We start from the raw sequence: 14,014 nt of genomic DNA, 5'->3' as shown, positions 1-14,014 counted from the left end.
GCGAATAAGAAAAAACATACACATCCGCCTGAGTGGTTGAATAGGCAAGAGTATCGACTAGCAACTCAATGGTCGTGGGTTCAAATCTCAAGTGCGGTAGAGTTTTAAATGAAGCCGGAAGTCTTAGATGCTAGTGCTTTAAAACATTAGCATTAGAATTCATTCTCTGGCTAAGTTTATAATAATAATAATAATAATAATAATAATAATAATAAGAAAAAAAACAAACGTCGTTAACACGAGTAAATAAAAAACCGAAGTGGTAAGGAAAGTCAATGAAAAGCATATGTTAATCCCCCCGGGTGACTAATTGTTTCTTGCTACGTCCGATTTCTCGTAAACCCATTCTTTTACTACAATGCAACAAGAACTCGACCGACATTTCTGCATATCCCACAAATTCCTAGACAAAAAACTCTTCGTGAACAGAAGCAAACAAGTTCATCAAAACGGCACTGGCATATAAGGCAAAGACTTAATCAAATTAAGGCTTCACTCTTTTAATTTAGCGATTTGTAGACCTTCGATCATGTTTTTGTAATACGCTTACATTGAGGTTGTTTCCAGGCATTCCCGTAGCTTCAGCTGACGGAAAATCTCGATTTCTTCATGTAAAATACCTCAACGTTTATTGTGATGTCTCTGCAATCTCTGTAGAAATTGACGATAAAAATATTCTTTTCAAAACAGAAACGTTCTTTAGAGATTGGTAAGTGTTACAAAGTGTCCCCTTGTTGGGCTCACCATAAGAGGCGGTATGTACATTGGACATTGCAGTGTTTTCCCAAGGTTCTGTGTGACCTTTTACTAAAATTTAACAAACGTTGTTAGTCAAAAATTCGCGAAATAGTTCGATACTTGCAAGTCCCTGTGCAGTTTACCAGAAGGCACTCACAAGAATCCTTTATTAAAAACAGGACGACAGCGCACGTGCATATCTAAAGATAGTAAGTATAATATAAAGGCGCCTAGCGGAAGGAAGATCCCAAAGGGTAGTAAATTTATATATATATATATATGTTGTAGGAGTTTTGTTCACTTAATTTTTATGACTACAGCAAATTGATTTAGTCAGGTATATATGTAAAGATGATTGTAAAATAGACGACGACTTGACAAAATCGTTAAAAATGGTTGCGTACAACTTTGCCTTTTTTTTTAAAAGTTCACTAGCAATATTTAGAAATCACCTGTTGATTGAATGAATTTCGCTCTACAAGAGCCGGAGATAGCTTTTAAAAAGAAGTCGATCCATCATTAACAATATCGAATAATAAAATTGCGGCATCTTTATTCGTTAACAGTGGGGAACGTTGGTGTTGACTTTTTCTTGCCTTCATCTTTTCAAGTCAGTTATTTGAATTATGTCTAATGAATTAATTTTTTCGCTCAACAAATTACAGGCTAATCAATTATGGGTACAAGGCAAAGAGTATCTCCTCATTAATCACCACATTCCTCCAGAGATCATTAATATTATATTATACAAATACGTATACATATTTTTGGTCAGTGTTTAGTCATGTCTTTGCTTTGGAGATTCATATCAAAAAAATAAAGTCTTCTACATTTTCTCTATTAAAAAAGCAGAAAGTTGTTAAAATTATAGCTAATTTAAATTAAAAGTTGAATTCGAATAAACATAAACGGAAGGAATGAAAACTTTACGAATTATCCGGCTGCTGGTTAGGAATTGTCGACGAAGACAAAGTGTCTACGGATTGTGTACGCTTTTCCATAAAGCTAAATGTATACCAGCGATCGTTTTTGCCGAAATTTTCACCATCCTCCAAAGAATTTGGCAAAGTGCTGCAAATAGAAAACAAAACATTTCTTCAAACATATGAGGATTTTCTGTCGGACTTTTTTTCGTACCGATGCAGAGTTTCTGGTAATAAGAGACATAGTGCTGCGCCCAGTAATGAGATGAAACCTAAAATTATTTCTGGCAAAGGAAAGAAATAATGTCGCATGTACAAAATGTACGTGCTGAAGAATGTGAAAGCATATCCGACTACATGGACGACGGCCACTCCCTGGCCTCTCACACATGTAGGTATTAGTTCAGTAGCGTATTGAGCTCCCGAATTGTAGGCGACCGTAACGCCGAACCGTCCAATTATTGATAATGTCACTATCAACGTAACATCTTTAAATGTGATTTACAAAAAAAAAAAAAAAGAAGAAGAAGAAGAAGAACAAACAGTCGTTTAAACTAAGAGAATTAATTAATTAATTAGTTATGCATTTACTTAGAAATCTGTGCATTTATATATATTTCAAGCTTACTTTTCTCACTGTCGCTTTGAAATAATATGACTCCCGTGCATGAAATGAATATGCCGCTAAGCAACAATGACATGGATGCCATGGCTTTGCGGCCGATACGATCTTGTAAAGCAATTAAAAGTAAACAAGCTGGCAAAATAGTGGTAGCACTTAACGTAAACATAACAAATGGTGAAATACCAAGGCCTTGAACATTACGTGAAACAGCGTCGTAGCATAAAGTAATTACCATTCTATTTACAAAAACAAATTGCACATAAACAATTTCCGAATTTATTTAAAAGGTTGTTACTTACGATTTAAAAAACAATATCAACGTATTGCGCCTAAGGCGCGGTGTTGCAAATAACCCCAATAGATTTGGTCCCACCTTAACATACAACTGTTTGCGTTTGCAATCGTTTATAAATTCTGTATACACTGACTCATCTAAAGCACGACCATTAATTTTAGCCACTTGCCTGAGACTTGCTGTCGCTTTGTCATATTTCTGTTTCGATATCAACCATTGCACGCTTTCCGGTACTATGAAGTAGAACAGCGGCACTACAATGAGAGGTATAGATGTAGCCAGTAGGAAACCGCGCCATGTTTGCATCACAACCGCTACCCAGGGCGCCATCATCGATCCCAAACAATAAAAGAAACCAATGCAAAGACTAAGACCTATAGTGCGTAAGGACGGACGCAGGTATTCCATAACTGCAAAAAAGCAAATCCCCGAAAAATTCTTTTATATAAAAAAAAAAAATTAATTTTTAAGTAAAATTGCTTTTCGGGAAAATGAGATGGGCGCTTTAACATGTATGTGTAAACAGTAGCATGCAGCCGTGAATACATACATACAAACCATACGCAGCTCATTGTGAAAGTAAAAGTAAATTGCTAAGAAATTTGACTGTTTTCTTAAACTACCTTGAAAAAATGTAAAAGCGTTTATGTAAGTGAAGCCAAGAAATTCGTATGAAAACTCATGGTTCTGAGGTGAAATAGTCATCGACCCATTTTCAGACATCTTCAAGCCGTGACCTGTTAAATATGACTGCAAGATGCGGGGTGTGTTGACACTTCCAATCCTAATCCCGAAATTACTTCCTTGCTGCTGTTTCACGAGACGAACGGACGTATGCGAACTTCATCCTTTTCAGGACTAAAATTTGTTGTCCGTAACCTCACAAATCTGTTTTGATATGTTCCGCCAACTTAATCATTTCCGTAGCTTCAGATGCATTTTTGTCCAGTTTAATCCAGTGAAGAACTCAGAAAACCACTGTGCTGCAAATGACATCCATCGTTTTAAATTTTGCTATATGCTGAACCGTACTTTGCCTAAACTTACTACTAAACTTAGTACTTACTTTGTACTAAAACTTACTTAGTACAAGCATCAATATCTAAGTCATCTATCTATATGTGAAATTTCGGAGAAATTGAAAACATCAACTACGTTTTGTGAAGCCAACTATTTCAGTGGAATGAATTTATTTCCGCACCTAATACGATCATTGACGAACACTTTGGGCAGATATAGTGCGTAAACCTCTAACCTTCATTTTTTTTTCTAATATGATCAATTGGCCTTCGACGATGGTTACTTATAGATAAAACACGGTAATGTTTGGGAAAAAAATGTGGGGAAGGAAAGAGAGATGCGACGCATGGTCGAAAGTATTACACTTTTTAGGATATCTAAGTGCATTGCTGCTCTCGGCTCTGTTTCTTTTTTATCATATACCGTTTGATCGAAAGCTTACCCAAAATATACATCATCACGAAATTACTGTCTGTGGCCAAGCCGGATATGAAACGAAAAATACTAAATCGTACTACAGACGTCCCAAATATAGTTAAAATATTACCCAACATAGCGATAATATTGGCCAAAATGAGTATGGGAAGCCGTCCTGAAAACCGAAAGAATCTTTTAATTAATCGGAGGCTGTTTAATTGTAGGCGCATTGTTTTCGTTCATTACCTAGAACATCGGCTAACAAGCCGAATATCAATGTACCCACGACTGAGCCAATGAAAAACATGCTTTGTCCTAATGTTACTTTCCAGGCATTATCGCAAATCCAGTCCAATTCACTGGTTAAACTCTGGTAACCCATATACAGATCGTATTCATAATAATCGCAATGAGTAGCAGATGCATTATTTGAAGGTAGACAAGATGAAGGAGCTACCGGATCGTTGTTTGCTTGCGAATAATTTCGGTTACTTTCTACGCACCTAAGAACATAAACAATAAGTTTTCAATGAAAAGCAACGCAACTTTTTACGAGCATTAAGTTCTCCGGGTATTACACTGCCGCTATACTGTATATATTTATATACTCACCGGTATTTCGGTACAAAGCTAATAATCGTTTGTGAGTAGTAGTGAGTAGAAGAGAGTATGTTTATAATGGAAAACAATAACAACATGATAATCTGCAAACGGTTGCAATCGCCGCATTTCTCTAAGATTTTATCAATTTCGAGCATTTTTCCTCTTTGTTGACGATACGTCACCTATGACGGCATAAGCTATAAACAAAAAAAAAAGAAATAAAAAAAATTCTGTAGCCAAACATCTTTAATTTTCTCACATGCGATATACGTAAATAAATATTATAATCCATGTGTTTTTTCTCTTTTTTTTTTCTTTTATTGTTGTTCTTAGTTTCTTATGTTGATATATATGTATGGGGATGTGTATACATATAAATGTATGGGTAGGTGTATACATTTCTCAGCAAACTCGGAAAGAAATTATACTTTTGTGTACATTTATATCGCCATCAATGGTTACGAGTGTGTTAAGTTTTTCTTAATACTCGTAACAAGGTTAGTAATAATTGTACTTGCAATGAATATAAAATGTAAATAAAAAATAAAGCTCAAGAACTTTAGCTAGTCGTTCAAAATTTCAAATTTTTTCGATCCCATATCCTTCCGGTGTGTATAACAATACTTTGTGGTTTAAGTTTTCTACAAAGCCTTTTTATTTAAAACTCTAAAGAAGAGCATAAGTATGTCTTAATGATTTCGTATCCCCTTACGTGCATGTGCTGCGCCCCGGAACAACTAAAATATTTGTTTAGTATTTTAGAAAAAATACTACGGTATCCGAGAGTAATAGGGGTTTGTTGGTAGAATCAAGTACAGCGGAAATTTTAATATGGGGTGATCAACATGGCAGTTCGGTTTTCGAGTAAGCAGCGCTTAACAACTCACTCTTTATAATTAATTATGTATTAATTATTTTCCTTTTTCCAGCTTTTTCCTGGAGAAAAGTAAACCTTTTGCATATAATGCGTTAAAAAAGTGGAGTTTTCACTTTTGTATGTGTTCAACTATTACAAACTTTGAATATTCTCTTCGAAAAAATACGTAATGAAACTTCATTCCATGGTAACCCGCATAGTAGAGGATGCCCAAAACGTCCCACTCTGCTCTCTAATACAAGATATTAAGGATTTTATGATCTTCGTGAACAGAGCTCTGCATGGGAGCACTAAAAGAAAGTTCTAAATAAGTGTAATAAGAAATCTTATTATACGCAAGTAATGCTCACTATTTAGATAGGTATTCCGAAGAGAAATAAAAGCAAAAAAAAAAAAAAAAAAAAACAATATTCTCCCAACGAGTAATACTTTCATGGGGATAACAAATCCAAATCCATCTCACAGAGAGTCGTTAAGACTTTTGCACTTAATTCCGTGTAATTGACGTGCTATTCACATTTGTGTGGATGTTAAATATTAATTCACGTTTCGTTAGCATAAAAATTACTTAATGATATGACAATTAGGAAAACATATATTCAACTAAAAGTGAATCTATTGACACGCAACGCTTATACAATTTTGTTCCCTTTTGTTATAACTAATCGTTCAATAAAACAGAAGCTTAAAAAAATACACGTTGTATACTTCATCGATGACAAAAGACAAAATTGTAAATGTAAGCGAATGCGTCCTTCTTCGTGTTAAGCAATTAATTGTATATGACGAAGACATACGGCATGATTTGTCCACCCGGCATTGTCAGATTTCCCCATAAAACTTCATCACTCTGAATTGTGTATTTGCCGTAATAATGTATTTAAGAATAATATTTTTGTCAATTCGTCAAGCCGTGTCGTTACAACACAATTTCATACTAGACATGCCATGCTTTTCTCGAGTACACGAGTATGCCGCCAAATAGGTCGACGTAGTAAGTCTCGCTGCAATAGTTAAGATATGTATTCTATAAAAAATTATTAAGACTTCATTTTTCAACGATCACTCTTATCTAGTTTTACGGTCTTTTTTTACTATGACTACTGCTTCAATTCCTCAAAGTTATATTTACGCATTCTTCGAAATCATAACGAAATTTGGGATGAAAGAAAATAAATAATTTATTTTCCTATTAATTGAACTGCCAAATCACTTTCGAGCGAACATACAACGTGTCAAAACTTTACACCGAAGAGTAGATATAAGGATAAGCAGCAAGCTTGTGTAAAAGATTTTATATGCTACGCTCCCGATAGAGGTAGTTAACTCAGTGCGTTCACCTTTTCTCAGTTGTCGTCAAATTAAATCAAATAAACGGACGAATAAACAATTGAGTCGATTAAAAGTTTACGGAATCTCGAATTTGTACCTAACATACTCCTGAGGCGAGCCTCTCATAAGCACACAGCGCTGTTTGCTTCATAAGTCATTTACTAACACTAAAGCTGATAAAGAAACGTCATCAAAACGTTTGTTTCTCATTTCATAAATTTTATTAATTATTGTTTAATTTGAAAAAATATTTGCATAATCATTTCATTTATATTAATGAAATTTTTCACTGAAGCTTAGCTAACACTCGCAAGCGCCCGCCAAAATAATATAAGACGCAACTAACTAACTACTAAATATGATAGTTAATTAATCTAATGTTCAAGAATTTAAAAATTAATCTTTAATTCAAAAAACAATTATTATTATTATTATTATTACTATTATTATAACAGATTCAGACCACGCTACTCTTTTTACATCTGAGTTAATCCAAAAAAAGTTGTAACTGAGTCTGTTAATATTTTTAAATTTCAATTATGGGCCCAAGTCCTTGGGAACAATCTACGGAAGATGGAACGAAACTGGAAGTAGGGTTGAGTGTAGAATAGCCTATGGCATAACATCAGCTGATCCGGTAAGAAAGTTTCGATCATTCATCCTTCTCCATAAGGGTTTAGTCTCGGGTATTTCTTGAGTTTATACAGTCTGTGGAGTGTTTGTGCGATATAAAGTGAAACCTCCCTATTACTGTCGAACTAACTGACTTACACGGACGATTGTCCGCTACACCTTTCGAACGTCTTACCCTTTGACCTACGTTGATATAACTAATTATCCTCTTCCTCTAAAATGTTTGGCGTGATGTCTCCGTTATTAAGACAAGCATTCATAAACGTTAGTCCGTCTTTATATCCCTTTGTTCCTATAACCCTTCGGCTTTATTGATTCTTTTTTTTTCGAGATGCATAAAAACATGAACTGAACTATGCAAACCAATGCCTTTAAATTATTTTATTCATCAAAGGAATGAAAATTTTTAAAAGTTTTCTTATCAAAATGTATTATTATGATGTTTGAAGGACATTGCTTCGCAAAAATAATCTTTTTTATTGTTTCAATGAATGATTGTTACGGTAAAAATGATGAACGTAATACTGTAGAATATCTCTAATAACTAATGAGTAAATAAGCGTTATTTACTGAATTATAAATAAATGAATAATAACATAAAAATATTAGTAAATGATTAAAGCATGTAAATGAAATCACATAAATAGCAGAATTGATATAAGAGAATCTCGAGAAGCTTTATTAGTTATAAGGGTTATACCCTACAGCTGCCTTGTGGGGTGACTTTACTAAGTTTGTGCGGATATATATATAACACCCAGAAGGATTTGAGATAGATTCAGAATCACTTTCTGAATCGACTTATGTCTGCCTGTCTGCCTGTCTGTCTGCCCGTCCGATATTCTTATGTTCAAACGCAACTTCTGAGATATTTTGAGGACGTATTCTGCCCCGAGGAGGAACGTTGTCGGAAATGGTTCGGATCCGATCACTTTTTAAGACAATGTGGTGGGGACCGAGGTCCCGTATAACGCTTTTACTTCATTTTCGAAATATTGTTCAAAGTCTTCTGTCTGAAGTCACACTAACTTTTTTGATTTTTCAAAATTTACTAAATCTAGAGCAGAATGTTCAAATTGAAAGTTCTCAATGGCCTCGGTTCCCAATTGTTTTGGCACACTATGACATATATTGTATTGCATTTGGATTGAAAGCTTAAATTTATCCTTATTTGTATTTGCTTGCCTCGAATTATTCTGTACTTAAACCTACACAATTAATTATCTTTTCGAAAATCTTGTTTTTTTAGAAATGCATTCTTTAATGGGGAAAAAGTATCCTTCACCACTCATGTATTATATGCAAGAAGCGTTGTATGCACATGATTACAGCATAAACTGTAGCGTTAGAACACATTATACTTTGATCTTTTCTTAATTTTAATTCTTAAGGTTTTTTTTTTTTTTTCTTTTTTCTTTGCGAAGAAAAATACGTTTTATGTTCAAATATTTATATTAGTAATTTTATATTTATATTTTAATAGGAATAGGTTTTGTTCTATCCTTTTTTTTTTGAATTTATTTCATAAATATTCTTCAAATGTTTTTTTCAAAATGCCTTATCATAAGTATTTATATTTTTAATTTATTACTTTATTTAACGGAACGTTTTATTCAAGTTCACGTCACTGTACGCGAAAATCAACTGTTACTCGACCGCTTGTAGAGAAATGTATTAACTATGAAAAATTTCTATAAATTATCTATCCGTCTTATAAAATAAAAGCGAAACCTAAAACAATAACAAAAGCAACAGAAACAAAAAAAAAAAAAATAAATAAATAAACGAAATTTTAAACAAGCAGGGAACTGGGCTGGGGATGCAAAGCAATTGTTTTTAATTGATTAAAATATAAAAAGATGAACAGAAGAAGAACGCTCCCAGAACAAACCATACATTTTCGTCCACATGTGTTTTCTCTTAATCGGAAGTGAGGCAAGAGCACAAATATGCAAAGACTGTCTCATCATAGGCCTATCAACGAAAAGAAGATTATCATGCATGATTTTTAATCTGTTTAAAAGTTATTATTTATTTTTTATGTTGCGTGATGAATAAATTACAAAGTATTAAGAATTATATTATACGAGGAAGATATTCAATTGGGAGAGCTACACTAAATATACACTAAATATAATGCGCCTTTGAGCGCACCTTGCATACCCTTACAATAGGTTTCTTACTTTAACAGTGGATTACGTTTACTTTAGATGCTCTTAGGCTCCATTTATATGGGACCCTAATAAGTTGCAAGTCCAGTTCGGATACTGTATCTTAGTCATTGACGACGAAGGCATTTCATTTTTTTATGTGAATTTTTGAAATTACTTTAAATATGTAAACATGAAACCGGAATTCGCTCACAGATTGCGCTAACGCAACATGTAGGAGACGTGGACACCTAAAGACGTGTTTTTTATAACTTGGACGTCTGGAAATAATAAGCAATCGCAACAGCAACATATCGCGTGTAAGTAACGGAATCGTGGAAATCGTTTTATGCGAAATGAAGAGCATTCGCCGGAATTTTATCTTTGATCGAACAATGCAAGAGAATGCCTCTTTCGCATCCTATTCTCACTGTAAATGAAAAGAGGCGTAAAAATTTATAGGTAGATCTAAGCATACCATCTATACCGATCACGAGGCAGAATCGTTTTGGCGGAAATATGATAGTCTGTGAAGAGAGTCTGTGGTCTACTGTTAAAATTTGCGGAAAGCGTTAAGCCAAACATATTAGAAAAGACAACGGAAGGTTATTTCTTTGCATCCATCCGAACAACAAAACCGTTTCGCGATACATTGGAAGCATTGCGGCTTATCCACCAAACGAAGCCCTTCCGATTGCCAATTTTATGCATCAGTGGGACGCGAGCTTGCTGAGCACCTCTTCAATTTTTTTGCAAAGGAGCTAAATTGGCTCTATAACAGACTTGCCCCAAAGGAACAGGAGCGGAAAATGGCCACAGCGTCAAACAAAATATTTTTTATTAATTTCAAGCTATAAACGTGTATTTGCTATGAAAAAATTACGGTTTCATATGTACGTGTCTTCCAAAGGAGTGTACATAACCTAAAAATCATAATTTAGTGGCACAATCTTAAACTCATAAGGAGTTGGATAGAAAAGTAAAATCGTAGAGGTTAGTTTTATGTCAGTATTTGTAAGCGGACTGGTCCGTTGTACGTTGTAAACAACTGACAAAATTAATATACCGATTGTTATGGATGTAAATCCGATAATAAATCATAAGCTTTGTTGCACAAAATACTAAAATCAGTTCAAACGTAAAAATAAATTAAAGAAACAATACATGAAGACTTTTACTATTTTCCCAGTATTTTTGTAAATTAATTTCAATTTAAAGTCAGATCTTTTTAAAAATCTATCCGGTCAGTCGCTTAGGTATGCGATCATCACATCATTACGGGTTGTCGGTGGAGGGATAACGGTCGACTTGAAAGTAAAAACATCTATAAAGGCGGAGTGTGGGAAATGACTCCAGTCAAAGTGTTACAAATTACAAAAACAATTGTATATAAAATTTGCAAATCGTTGTCTTCAGAGCCTTCTTTCTCAATCATTTCCTCTTTCACTTAATTCTAATGTTAAAACACTTCTTGGGCTTGGTCCAGAATACTTCACAAACACAGGTCATACTCCACATTGAAGCAATGCAGAGAGGTGGGCAGAAAAATAGATGCCAGGTGTATTCTTCAGTTCTATGCCACAGAAATTGTAAAAAGCCTATACAACGCTTTCACATGTGGCAACACTGATTAAAATTAAATCCGAGAACCGCGTCATCAGTTAGTTGAAGTAGGTCTTGCAGTGAGAAGGTAAAGGCTTTTATTTTGCTTTACTAGCCTCTTGATCTGGACAGTGAGATAGGTACGTCGCCTTTAAAGTTGTGAAAATCAAAGATTTTCAGAAAGTATTGCTGTAAAAGTGGACTATGAAGGCAAATCGTGTTTTGTTGAGAAGGAAATGCAATATGAGTTAATTCCTATAATAATACTGGATGGGTCGAAGAGCCGCATAAGTCACGAAACTTTGTCGCTTTGAACGCTTTAAAACCTAAAGAAAGTATAGAGAGACGCGGAGCAATTAAAAAAACTATTATGCCTTAACTTCAGGAAAGGAAAGAAATTGCCCGAAAATCCAGAGAATCCCATGATATATAAAATTTCGAATGTATGTCCGTCATTTAGAAGCTAAGAAAGCTATATATTCTCTTGTTCTCCTCTCTCTTTCTCTTCCTCCACAATATATCTTGTATTTATCTCGTAATTGCAATTTTGCTTGTGACATAGAAACTGTCTCAGATTTCTCCAGCATTTATAATGGACAGATGCAACGATGGTCTCCTCGTAAGGAATAATTACTTTAAAGCAGAATGTGCACAACGAAATCGATTTACCTCCAACTATCCGTCTCCCTACAATACGTCATAAGATCCCGATTGTGACCCCAAGATCACTTCTACAAGAACCGACTTGATCTCATATTCTTACTAATACTTTTCGCAAGGATATATTTTAAAATGAGTTAGGTGCTCTTATAATTGAAGCTTTTCGTCGTGCTATTAACTTTGAAAGCTTCGGCAGGCGTTTATTTCAAAAATTCTTAGAAATTTTGTTTTGTATCATCAAATATTTTATTATTGTACCCATCGTCGAAGGATGAGAGATAAATTTTTTTTGTCGAAACGTTTGCAACACTAAGGGCAGCGCTTGAAAGACGTCATAAAGTATATTGATTCTTGATCATTGTCAAATTCTAAACCGTTTTGAGCATGTCCGTCTGTCTCCCTGTCTCTCTGTGCAATGGCTGCAGAAAACATTCTTGTGTAGTCGCAAAAATCAAGCCATCGGCTTCACATTTGATCAAAACAGCCGGTTGGTATTGAAAATGGGACAAATTGATCAACGCACACGCCCACAATAAAATGTAAACGGAACACATATTTTTGTATTTTTAACTTTTTTCACGTTTCCAACTTATTACTCATAAGATGAACAATCCAGAATTTTTTGAAAACTGTTTTGTACATTCCTCACCTGAAGATAGATAATCTGTCTTAAAATGTATTAATTCTATAATAAATAAATAATAAATACAGGAATGTAGTGAACGCCGCAAGGTGGAGGAGGAGTCGCTTTTTTTTAGCAATATAATCAATTGTGTATGAAATGAAAGAGGTTGGAGAATGGACTGTGACGTGCTGAGTGTATTAATTCGCGTCGCGACGTGATGGTTTAATTTTTCCCCATAACTGCGTGGACATAGGTATGAAATGCAAGGACTTGGAGATTAGATGTCGATAGGACAACGGTGATGGGTATGAAAGGTTCTTTCTCGGCCGAATCCAATTTTCTCACTTATTGCTATTTAAGGTTATTTCACTTTGTGCTTACTTTCAGGCGGACTCCAAATTTCTACCACAGTTTTTATGATTGCAACTCGGTTTAGTCATCTTTCACTGCTTAAGAATATTTACACTTTAAAGCTTATTGACGTATACGAAGCTTTAATATTTAGTTACTCTCTGGTCATGAAAGTTGTGAGAGGTGATATTTGTGTTAAAGTATACAAATAATAAATCAAGCAATACTTAACAGATGTTTCTTTTAGATTTGAGTCAGAATCGATTAATCAAAAATTCTTACCTTTCAGACCCGAACTTGTATATTTTTGGTTTCAATAATCTCGCAAAATCACTACAATATGCGTGACTATGTATTGTATTTTCGTTGTTTTTTTTTTTTTGTTTGTTGGAATAAAGTCGGCGTAGGTATATTTGTCACGTTACAGTGTATTTCCTTAGCAAAACTTTTCGGAATTTTTTTCTAATTTTGAATTTTTCTATTAGTATTGTTATTAAAAACTTATTCTGTACAAGTTGCAAATTTAATTTAGAAACTAACAAAAAAAAAAAACGAAAAAAATACTTTATGAAAACTGATAATTTTCTAAAGATTGCGTGATTACATTTCCTTTTTTAGTTATTAATCATAACATAACTGTGTGTCACACAAATAATTGTTGTAATGAAAGTTGAATTTTGTAATTTTCATAGTACGCATCAGGGGATAGAGATACATTAGTTTCTTCATTTCGTTTCGTAGTACATGAAAACATACAAATGGAAGATCATGTAACAACCTGAGAAATTCAAGCTTTAATCGCCTTTTGTTGCAATTTTGCAAACTCTACTTACTCGCCTTATCCTTATTTTCGCTCCTCTGGTTCTCAAGGTCTTGTTGAAGTCAAAAGCTCGGACTTGAAATATATATTTTACGAATAAGGTTTCAAAATAGGCCATAGGCGAAGGCGTCCATCACGTATGGGTCAAGGCACTGAGCTCCGAAGCTTCATGTCAGAACAATCTTCCTTTTAAAAAAAGACAAATGTGTTTATTAGCGCCAATGGTTTAAATAACTTATTATATCCTGGTTCACTTTCGATGCTAAGTGCGTATGCAACCTTCTTCCAGAAGGAAGAAAATCTTAATATACATTCACCTTTTACTATACTGATCGAATTCGAT

At 34.2% G+C, this 14,014-nt stretch overlaps 1 protein-coding gene across 3 annotated transcripts; it reads right to left on the bottom strand.

Annotated features, from left to right (window-relative positions):
• Positions 1 to 1,297: 1,297 nt before the first annotated feature.
• Positions 1,298 to 9,116, bottom strand: LOC119639359 (organic cation transporter protein). 3 transcript variants are annotated; one of them, XM_038036676.1, is made up of 8 exons: positions 9,055 to 9,116; positions 4,631 to 4,818; positions 4,265 to 4,521; positions 4,044 to 4,193; positions 2,586 to 2,991; positions 2,290 to 2,522; positions 1,876 to 2,149; positions 1,298 to 1,809 (listed from the first exon to the last, which is right to left on the bottom strand). In XM_038036676.1, exons 2-8 carry the CDS (start codon positions 4,774 to 4,776, stop codon positions 1,665 to 1,667), a joined length of 1,611 nt encoding a protein of 536 aa, XP_037892604.1. In that variant the 5' UTR covers positions 4,777 to 4,818; positions 9,055 to 9,116; the 3' UTR covers positions 1,298 to 1,664. The 3 variants fall into 3 exon arrangements, with proteins under 3 accessions (XP_037892604.1, XP_037892603.1, XP_037892605.1); XM_038036675.1 differs by lacking the exon at positions 9,055 to 9,116 and adding an exon at positions 8,649 to 8,855; XM_038036677.1 differs by lacking the exon at positions 9,055 to 9,116 and adding an exon at positions 8,785 to 8,813.
• Between the last annotated feature and the right edge of the window lie 4,898 nt (positions 9,117 to 14,014).

This window comes from Glossina fuscipes, unplaced genomic scaffold, assembly GCF_014805625.2.
Source record: "Glossina fuscipes isolate IAEA_lab_2018 unplaced genomic scaffold, Yale_Gfus_2 112, whole genome shotgun sequence".
NCBI lineage: Eukaryota > Metazoa > Arthropoda > Insecta > Diptera > Glossinidae > Glossina > Glossina fuscipes.
This window is presented reverse-complemented; position numbering and strand designations above follow the sequence as displayed.

Excerpts from the sequence above, each read along its gene's own strand:
- LOC119639359 (XM_038036676.1), bottom strand. The coding sequence starts at position 4,776 with ATGCTCGAAATTGATAAAATCTTAGAGAAATGCGGCGATTGCAACCGT. Across the intron at positions 2,523-2,585 it reads TTGATATTGTTTTTTAAATC|AATGGTAATTACTTTATGCT; the intron begins GTAAGTAACAAC and ends TTTTGTAAATAG. Across the intron at positions 1,810-1,875 it reads TTACCAGAAACTCTGCATCG|CACTTTGCCAAATTCTTTGG; the intron begins GTACGAAAAAAA and ends TTCTATTTGCAG.